This window comes from Crocodylus siamensis, chromosome 4 (genome assembly GCF_052110815.1).
Source record: "Crocodylus siamensis isolate JL-2025a chromosome 4, ASM5211081v1, whole genome shotgun sequence".
In the NCBI taxonomy this organism is placed as follows: domain Eukaryota; kingdom Metazoa; phylum Chordata; order Crocodylia; family Crocodylidae; genus Crocodylus; species Crocodylus siamensis.
In genome coordinates, this window is record NC_143398.1 from 159,911,251 (window position 1) to 159,921,678 (window position 10,428).

General features: G+C 50.2%; 1 protein-coding gene across 1 annotated transcript; it reads right to left on the minus strand.

Annotated features, from left to right (window-relative positions):
- CISD3 (CDGSH iron sulfur domain 3) lies at positions 1-8,818 on the minus strand. The gene is made up of 3 exons (XM_090044570.1): positions 8,316-8,818; positions 4,863-4,991; positions 1-552 (listed from the first exon to the last, which is right to left on the minus strand). Exons 1-3 carry the CDS (start codon positions 8,385-8,387, stop codon positions 373-375), a joined length of 381 nt encoding a protein of 126 aa, XP_089900696.1. The 5' UTR covers positions 8,388-8,818; the 3' UTR covers positions 1-372.
- Between the last annotated feature and the right edge of the window lie 1,610 nt (positions 8,819-10,428).

Genomic DNA, 10,428 nt, shown 5'->3' on the forward strand with positions numbered 1-10,428 from the left:
TTTCTCTACAGAGATTTTATTCAGTTGACAAGGCTTGAGTCACACTGCACACAGGGGTGACATTGCTGACCAAACCCAATTCCTTGTAGTTCTGGCATTTGTTGTATGATCTTCCTAATTTTATCTTGGCAGCTGGGTGATGATGATGCCCCAAGCTCGGGGTTTGTAAGGTTCATGAGCCTGGGCAGTGTAGAATAACATGAAGGGAGAACCAATGTGGAACAATGTAGAATTCTGACCCAAGGAGCGGGAGGGCACTGGAAGCCTGCCCGAGTCCTTCCTGCAGTCCCTGAGCCCCAGCTGGCACAAGGGCTTTGAAACCCCAGACAAACTGTGTGGCCCTTCATGGGTACAAGTCCTGGAAGCACCTCCTCAAGGCTGTTTGGGGAGTTCTGCCTTCTGAATGAACTCCTCCTTGTGGGTGCCATCACAATAGGGTGGGGACTGGGTGTGCTTGCACCCACACAGCCAGGCCGTCTTGGGCTCATCCAACTTGAACCTCAAGGGAGTGATACTTGGAGTTGCTTTTTTATGGGATCCGTCACAAAAAGGCTGCAGAGTGGGAAAAAAAAGAAGAAAGAAGCATTTGTACTTAGCAGGCTGGCAAACCTGGGCTTACAAGGGTGGTGCTGCTGGGAAGGAGAGACCTGCACATGGGATCAAGCAAGGGGGCAGGAGTTCCCTCTCTCTTTGGAATACAGATGGCCTCGAAAGCCTGAGAACGTCAAAGTCTCTTGCATATTGATCCTCACACACGTTGACCTTCATGGCTCCTGGCAGGTGGGATGTGTTATCCCTGCCGCAAGATGCCTAATTCCCACTGATCTCTCTGTAAGGATTTCACTTGCCCGAGGTCACACCAGCAGCCCCTCAGGTCACCCCACATCTCCCCAGTCTCATACCAGCACCCAAACCACTGGCCTATTCTCTCTCAGGATGAGGTAGCAAAATCTCATGTCAGGGCCCATCTGCATTTCCATAATAGATGGGGGAATCATTAGAGGCTTCTCCTCTTCTCCCCTTCCCTCACCAGAGATCACCACGAGGTGTCTGAGGATGCATCATTGTCACACTTGTTTCTTTTAGAGGGGTAAAGGACAGGACAGCAAGGGAGCAGCAAGTCTTGTGACAAAGCATTGGCCATTTCACCTTTGGAGTTTGCATTGATTCCCAATCCAAAGGAGTCGTGACCATTAAATGTGATGCATTTCCCCCATAATTTGAAACAAACGTACCAAAGCCAGTCTCTTCTGGAACTCCGAGCAGCTTCACTGAGAACCAGGCCATGAATGGGTGGGGGGAAGGAGCCAGTCTTTGTGAAAGACCATGAAGGAGAATTCACTGGCAACCCCTACTAGGTCTTTATACTTGACTGTAACCAGGAACAAGAGGCGCTGCCATTAGTAGCAATAGTTACTGTTGCCCTTAGCAATGACCAGCTCTGCTTATCTATCTGCATTGACAGCATCAAGACCCCAGGTGGGGAGGCCTTCACATCACAGCCACCTGCTGTATCTCTTGTGCCTACATTACAACTCTGACAGACTCCGCAGTTATTGCAGGATCCCAAGAAAGCCCTGTCATAATCAGGTAGTGGAAGCTTCATCAGTCCCCTAGAGCAGTGGTTTTCACCCTATGATCAGTAGGCCTCTGGGGGTCCACACACTGTTTAAGGGGTCCATAAAAGATTTCATAGATTTCATAGACATTCGGGCTGGAAGGGACCTTGGAAAATCATCAAGTTCAGCCCCCTGTCCCAGGGGCAGGAAGTCAGCTGGGGTCATAAGATTCCAGCAAGATAAACATCCAGATGTCTTTTCAAGGCATTCAGAGTAGGTGCTTGAACCACCTCCTGCAGCAGTCTATTCCAAACCTTGGGGGCTCGGACAGTAAAGAAGTTCTTCCTTGTGTCCAGCCTGAAACGGTCATGGAAGAGTTTGTGACCATTCGACCACTCAATCAAAAGTATGTTAAAATCCACACTTACAATGCAAAGGGGTCCACACTTCCACTTGAAATTTCCAAAGGGTCCACATCTCCTTTCAAAATTTTTAGGGGTCTACAAATGAAAAAAGGTTGAACGCCACTGCCCTGGAGGAAGCCTTAGAAATCTGGAACTTTGTCCAGAGGACGGTACCAGCTACTGCAGACAGAAAATAAAATGTTCCTATAAGGACATTTCATTCTCCTTACCTAGAGGCAGAGACTAAGACATCTAAGAAGAGAGTCTGGATCGACAAATGCCACTTCAGTGGCCACCTGCTTGGAAGGTGCAACACAAGTGTTCACAGGCAGGGAGGGCTTCTAAGAGAAAAATTCAGCTCCCACACAGCACATTTAACATGTCGCATTAGAATCAAAGAAAAATAGGGCTTGAAGGTTTCTCCAGAGGTTATCGAGTCCAGGGCGAGAGTCAACCTACAACATGAGTGCCATAAGTGACATGGGCAGTCTTCATATATGGCACATGGCAAATCAGGGAGGGGATGGGCAGCACTACAGCAGACAGGGCAAGAAGCAGAAAGCAGAGCAGGACATAAGTCAGGAAGCAGAAAGCAGAGGACCAGAATGGGCAGAGGAAGGGGGCTGGAGTGCTACTTGAGGAGGGTTTGGGGCTTATTTGTGTATGGCTGCCAGAACAGTTGGCTCCCACTGATCTAGTCAAATTCCCTGCCAGAGGTAAGATCATCCTTATCCAAACCATCCTATCCAAATCCACTTTCTAACCTACTAGTAAAACTACACAGTCAACTCTGACACAACCACAAGGCAAAACACCCTAACCTGCCAGAGCGAAAGCAGGGGGACACCAGTGTCAAATTTTGGAAGGCAGTCACTCTGGCTGGGGCTTTGGAAGCAAATGCAACATAAAGGACTTTTGTCCCAGAATTGGATGGAGAATGGTTGCATTTACTATGCTCGTTTAGGGTTGACCTTTCAGTGCAACATCTGGGAAACATTTGGGATCACAATAATTTCCAAATAAGAAGAGCAAACAACGGACCTTGCTCCACCTTTCAACTAACCCCAGCTTTAAATGGGCACAGAAGGGAGTGTATTAGGCCAGCAGAGTCCACCTTGGGCTATCATAGCTCAGAGCCAGGAAGAGCTCAGGCTAAGGTGCAGCCAGTTTATTCACCAGTGAGTTTCCATAATGACTTCACAGACCCAAGCCTTAAAACATTAGCCTCTGGCTACTACTAGCCTCAACCAGGGGTGAGTTAATTAAAATACAATAATGGTAACTGCTAGCAGTCTTTCTACTTCATGGCACAGAGCATCACTAACTGATGGGCAGCAGGCTCGGCACAGCAGGACCTTATCAAGAAGACACTGCCCCATTGACAGGTTAATCCTGAACTGTCCACAAGGGGGCCTTCTTGCTCCTTCCTCTGAACCTACTACCAGCACCTACTAACCTTGGAGACCTACTACTGGGCTAGATAGTGGTTTTCAACCTTTTTTCAGATCCCTAAAATGTTTTGAATGGAGGTGCAGACACCCCTGGAAATCTTGAATGGTGGTGCAGATGCCTTTGAATGGTAAGTGAGGATATTCACATACTTTTGATCGATCAGAGTAATCTTTTGTGGACCTCTTAGACATAGTCTGCAGACCCCCATGAGACTGCGGACCACAGGCTGAAAACCACTGGACTACAGCAGTGCCTCTCAAATTGCTGTACATACAGTCTTGGGGGGTGTACAGTGCTGTCCATGGGTACACAAGAAGGAATGGAAAAACAAAAGGAAAAGTGACTTAGATAAATTGGAGGATTGGGCCAAAAGAAATCTTATGCAGTTCAACATGGACAAGAGCAAAGTCCTACACTTAGGAGGGAACAATCCCATGCACCGGTATTGGCTGGGGGCTGAGGGGGGCTACAGTGAACAATAAGCTGAATATGTGGCCTTGTTGCCAAGAAAACTAATGGCATACCGGACTGAATTGGTAGTCGTGTTGCCAGCAGATCAAGGGAAGTGATTATTTCCCTCTGTTCAGCACTGGTGAGGCCACATCTGGAGTACTGTGTTCAGTTTTAGGCCCCCCACTACAGAAAGGATGGGGACAAATTGGAGAGAGTCCAGCAGAGGGCAACAAAAATGGTAAGGCAATTTGGGGACATGAGTTGTTATGAGGAAAGACTGAGTGAGCTGGCTTTATTTAGTCTAGAGAAGAGAAGACTGAGAGGGGATTTAAGAGCATCCTTCAACAACCTAAAAGGGGGTTTGAAAGAGGATGGAGCTAGACTGTTCTCAGTGGTGGCAGATGTCAGAACAAAGAGTAACGGTCTCAAGTTGCAGCAAGGGAAGTTTAGATTAGATATTAGGAAGAATTTTCTCACTAGGAGGGCGGTAAAGCACTGGAACAGGTTACCCAGAGGGGCTGTGGAAGCTCCATCCTTGGAGGTTTTCAGAACCCGGCTGGACAAAGCTTTGGCTGGGATGATCTAGTTGGGGGTGGTCCTGCTCTGAGCAGGGGGTTGGACTGGATGACCTCCTGAGGTCCCTTCCAACCCTCATTTTCTATGATTCTATGGAGAGAATGAACAACAACTCAGTGGTCTCTGGTGGAAGACGTTCTTATGCCATTGCAGTGACAGCATGCAATCATATAGGCACAACAGAATACAATAAACTTTCAGAGGGGCACGCAGCCCAGAAACGTGTGAGGAACACTGGACAATGTGACACAGTGTACAGGAACTCCAATAGCTTTAAGAGTTGAGTAAGACAGAGGTGGCCTTTTAGATCAAGCAGGGTTGGACTAGTTAGGCTAATGTAGATGATTTTAGAGATGACTTGTAAAGTGGTGATGGGGCAAGGAGATGACAGGCAATATAGAACAACTGGGGGAGTTACCTGTTTCTTGCTGTGGCCACAAGCACACCAGGCATAAAGCTTCCCTGCTTCCAAGTCCACTTGGTATGGGTGTTTGGCTGCAATTGCTGGCTGGGCCGGGGACGTGGAGGACTCTGAAGATTTCCTTATCTGTGGAGAACAAGGAAGGGGAGAAAGGGAGCTCAGCTCTCAGGCTCTACTGTAAAGAATTTGCCAGGTTAGGTTAAACGCAGCCTGGAGGGAAATAAAAAGATTTGTTTTTTAAGATCTCTTTGTTCTTCTCTCCTGAGGGAAGGGGTGAAACAAGAAACCAAAGCACTGATCAATCATAACAGCAGGAGGGCAGCCTGGGTTAGTAAACAGGGCATAGCCAAGGGTCAGAAAACCTGGGATCCATGCCTGACTGGCACTTCCTTGGAAAGTGACCTTGGGTGAGTCCCTTAAGCTCTATAGGCTTCTGTTCCCGCTCTAAACCATCCTTTGTTTCTATGGCAAAGTCTTTGTGACAGGACTGTATATCACTGTGAGTGTTCAGCACTGAACACATTCAGGATACTGCATTATTATTATTAATGTACCCATAGAAACTCATTGGGAGGGTCCTTCTATCTCTGGGAGATGACAAAAATGTCCTGCAAACATGCACATATTTACTGCTAGTGAAGTTGTGATGCGAAGATGCCAGAGCTGCAGCAGCTTGGGAAAGGGCCTTGTTGTTTAAAAGTAATTAAAACTCTTTTCTACTATATGCAGCCAGTAAACAAGGGATGGCTGGGGAAGGAGGGACCTCCCCTCCTGGTCACTTTAGACTCAACACAGAAGCACTTGAGCATGCTCTACTTGTGAGATTGCAAAGTGACCCAGAAAAAAAAGAAAACGTTCTCACTTTTAATTTTGTTTTTAATCTCTCCTTGACCAGGAAGAAAAGGGCCCCCAGAGGCTCTAGTGCAGGGCATGGCCAACTTGTGGCACATGCCACAAGTGACATGGCCATCCTGTGTGCGGCACACAGTGGACCAGAGAGGAGCCAAGCAGCACTGTGGGAGATAGGGCAGGCAGCAGAAACCAGAGCAGCCAATCAGGAAGGGCAGGGCAGGGGAGGGAAGGGGATCAGAGTGGTACTGGGGGAGTGTGCAGGGCTAATTTGTGGTGTGCCTGACAAAAAGATTGGCTCCCACTACTCTAATGGGCCAAGTGCTAAACTGCAACTCAGGAGGGTGTGTCCTGTGCCCACTCCAAGGCCAACAAATTGTATGAACTTGGGTTAGTCTCTTCCAAACTCTGGATGGCTGCTTCCAATTTCTTGCCTATAAGATCGTAAGCTCTGGGGCAGGGACAGCCTTTCACTACGTATCTGTGCAAAGCCTGGAACAACGGGCTCTTGATCACAGCCAAGACCTTAAGCTCTACTAGCAGACAATGACATTAAAACAACCACTGAAGTTATAACCTACCACCAGTCTCCCCTAACTGTGTGGGTCAGGGATGCATCCTTCACCATCCTTTACCTCCATACAAAGTGGGTGCGAGATGTTACTATCCTTACCTGTTAGTATTTTACAACCCATTAGCACCGACTCCATGGAGGACTCAGACCCTTGGGGTTGCCACATTTCTTTTGAGACCCAATGGCAGAAGTCACCAGCCTGAGCAGGCCCTGCTACTCAAGCCCCATACACTTCACCAATATGCTAAAGACCCTAGGGACTATTTGATTTCTTTCTTTTTTTTTTTAAATAGTTGTTGCTTCAGCATATGGCAGTCATACACAACAGACACTGGGCAGACTTGATCATGGATCTAAAATAGTAATAATATTATAATAACAATACTAGTAGTAATAAGAGTAGTAATAGTATGCAGAATGGCATACATAATTACGGTAAACAGCTGCTTTTTCCAAAGGCCCCTAGGCCCACTTCTTCGTAGGTATTCTGGGCTCCCAGGAGTCAGGCACTTCAGTTCCTTGAAGGAGCTGGGCCATTGAATCCAGCAGGAGGACAAAGACCACTGAAAGTCCCTGGGATGCAGGTTCCTACGTCACACACACAGAGAACTATTGTCCAGGTCAAAGTCCCAACCCCGTGGTGCTGATCACATGTGGCTCCCCCAGCTCTGTGACATCCTACCCTTCCATTTGCTCCAGGAGAGATGGGGGCTGAGGGAGGAGGTGGATTCTCAACTGGATGTTGTAGCAGCCCAGGCACCATAAGTGTGCAAACAATGCTTGTGAATCCAAACAAGATTCACAAACGCAGAGCTTTCCAATAGGAGTTCACAGGGTTGAAGCCATCCTGCCCTGCTCCTTGCAACAGAAGAATAACTCTAGGATTTTTCTGTAGTGAAAAAAACTAGTCCTGAGGGGGGTCTCAAGTCCGAGGGGATTAAGAACCGCTGCCCTGGGCACCAGAACAATGGGGAGAAGCCACCAAGCAGCAGGGAGGGGCAGTGAGCTGGATGCATTTGGTCATAGCTGGCAAGCGGGGGGAGAAGGGGGCAGTTTTGCATAGTTTTGCACCCCCCCCAGCTTTGCACAGCTGATCTACACACATACATGCACAGCTTTGCACAGCTGATGGCACACACAAGTGTACACACAGCTTTGCATGGCTGATCTACACACACGGACAGCCAGTGTACACACGTATGCAGACAGATTTTTACATGGCTGATCACACGCATGCACATGTTCTTGCATAGCTCTGCATGACTGATCTACACACAGCTTTGCACAGCTGATTTACACACACACATATGCACATGCACAGCTTTACATGGCTGATCTCCCCAACACACACACAGCTTTGCATACTGCTCCACACAGCCATACACACACACACACACACACACAGAGCTTTACACAGCTAATCACACACATACACATGTTCAGATGTGTGCACACAGGTTTGTGTGGCTGATCTGCATGCACACATGCATGCGCATATGCATACACACAGCTTCACATAGCTAATCACACACACATGAACACAGAGTTTGGCATGGCTGATCCCTACACGGACATGTGCACACACAGGTCTCCACAGTTCATCATATGCACAGCTTTACACACACACACGTACACACAGCTTCGCATAGCTGATCCCTACACACAGAGGTTTGCACCCACACATGCACACAGTTGCACAGCCGATCACAAACAAACACAGCTTTACACAGCCAATCACACACATGCACACACAGAGTCCGGCATAGCTGATCCCCACATGGACATGCACACACATAGGTTTGCACATCTGAGCTGTACACACATTTGCACAGCTGAGCACACACACACACAGGTTCGCACGACTGATCTGCACCCCCCCGCATGCACGTACACACGCACACAGTCTGGCAGAGCTGATCCCCGCACGGATATGCACACGCGCAGGTCTGCACGGCTGATCTGCGCACGCACACGTGGGTGAGGGCTGGTCCTCCCACCCAGGGGGGCCTGACCCCGCTCCGTCCCACCTGGCCCCGCAGCGTCCTGGCCCCGCACCCGCTCATCAACGTCCCGAGCGCGGCCGGCCTGTGCAGAGCCATGGCGCCCGCCGGGTCACCTTCCCGCCCCGCCCCCGCGCCCGGAAGGCGCCGGCTGCGGGAGTCTCTCAGACGCCGCCTCCAGTCACCGCCCGCCCGCCTGGGGCCTGCTCCGCTCCAGCCGCCTCTGGGGGGCCGCGGGCCCAGCCGGGGGAGCGCTGGGAGTGCAACAACCCGGCGCTCGGGACAAGTCACAAGCAACGGGGAAGCGGAGCCAGGGTCCCAGGTTCAAATCAAGGGATGCTGAAGGCACCCACCGGCCTCCCTCTGGAGCCAGCCCCGTGAACCCGCCCGGAGCCGTGAGCAGAGGAGTGCCAGGAAGACAGCCTGGTTCCCTGGCAGGGGAAACACCGTGTATCTGAGTCCATAGAGGCAGTTTTCCTTAAGGGCTCCTGGGGTTTAGTGCCCACCAAGGTGTTAGGGCTTAAAGCCCATTTTATGGGAATGGGAGGCTCCTCCCTGTCCTGCTTCTGGCAGGTGAGACTTGGGGGCATCTGAACCCCAAGCCTCCGGGCTTGGCCTGCACGTAGGATGTCTGCCAAAAGACGTTGCAAATATCTGAAGCCCCTGGTGGGGTGGAGGATGTTTGCCAGTTGTAATCTTGGGCTAAATTTGGCTGATTTGGCTTTGAACACAAAAACATTCTTAAAAAAAAAAAAATTCCCCCTGGCCAGAGCCTCCTTCCTGCTGTGGTAGAAGGGCAGCTTGGCCAGAGCCAGGAGGAGGTTGACCAGGAAGCCGTGGGGCTTGGTGGGGCCACAAACAGGGAGTGTGTAACAAAAAAGATGCAGGGAGAAGGTGGAAGATGGGCAGCAACCTGGTGCACTCAAGGTAGGCATGTGCCAAACATAGGCAACATGTAGGGAGGGCATGGGGGGCATGTGCTGCACCTAAAATTGGCCACCGCTGACGCCACCGCCTGCGGGCAGTCACTGCTCACCACTCCCCGCCACTCTTTACTGCTGACACTGCCGCAACCACCTGCAGGCAGTTTTTGCTTGGCCTGCCCTCGCCACAGATGTCACCATGGCCACCTGTGCCCTCACTGCTGACACTGCTGTGGCCACCTATGAGTGGTCCCTGTTCACTGCCAGCGCACCCCTGCTGCCACCGCCTGTAGGTGGTTGCCATGCCCCCCCCCCAGCCTCAGGTGGCATGCATAGCGTGCATGGCACCAGGGTCTCCTTCTGTTGGAAGAAGGGGCAGATGTCAGTAAAGCACCCCACATCCATACCCCTGGCAACGGCTCTGTAGAGGAGCTGCCAGCTGAGGTTCCTGATGGCTCTTGGGCTCGGGGTGGAATACAGATTTGATCACTGGGGACTCGCTTCTGCCCGCGCCTAGCCAGGTGGCAGTGGCAGTGAGCATTTGTCTTTATGGCTTCTCATCCACCTTCAAGATGCTTCCTTTCACAGGTGTTAAGACCCGCTCTCCTTTTTTAATGGTGTTTATCTTCTACTTAGCAAGCTCTTTTTTTTCCCCTTTGCAGTCTTTTAACTCCTTCTAGAAATGAGGCTCCTGTTTCACAGCCCATCAGGCTGCTTTTAAATCTAGTGAGAAACACAAATGCAGGTGTGGGAACTCAGGCATGGAAACTCTTAGTGAAGCACTGGGTGTACTGGCAGGATTTTGATTTGCCATTTTGGAACGTGGGCTACAGCCTGCCAAGTAGCTATGAGCCTGATGAGGGAGGCTACTAAGAGCACTTCATGGATTGCTGGGACAAATAAAAGATAAAACAGGGATGAGAGTAAAAATCGAAGGTTCAAAATGAGTGTACTAAGGCGCTAGTGCCCATTGGCCCTCAATGAGTCGAAGGAGCCAGTGGACACTGCCCAGCGAAACTCTGCCCAGAGACAAGGACGGACCAGGGACAGAAAAATGGCCCTGCAGTTCCTGGCGGTCCTCCTGACCAGAGACTTCTTCCTGGTCAAGTAGATTGCTAGCTTGGCTAGGGTCAGGAGGAGGTTGACCAGGTTTATTTGACATGCATTTGGGAGCGTGGGCTGTTGCCCACCAAGTAAAGCTAGAAGCCCCCCTTAAT

Bases quoted from the DNA above. Each gene is read 5' to 3' on its own strand.
- CISD3 (XM_090044570.1), bottom strand. From the start codon at position 8,387: ATGGCTCTGCACAGGCCGGCCGCGCTCGGGACGTTGATGAGCGGGTGC. The intron at 4,992-8,315 runs GTGGGACGGAGC...TGTTCTCCACAG, and splicing joins CCAGGACGCTGCGGGGCCAG to ATAAGGAAATCTTCAGAGTC. The intron at 553-4,862 runs GTAACTCCCCCA...CCCACTCTGCAG, and splicing joins GTGGCCACAGCAAGAAACAG to CCTTTTTGTGACGGATCCCA.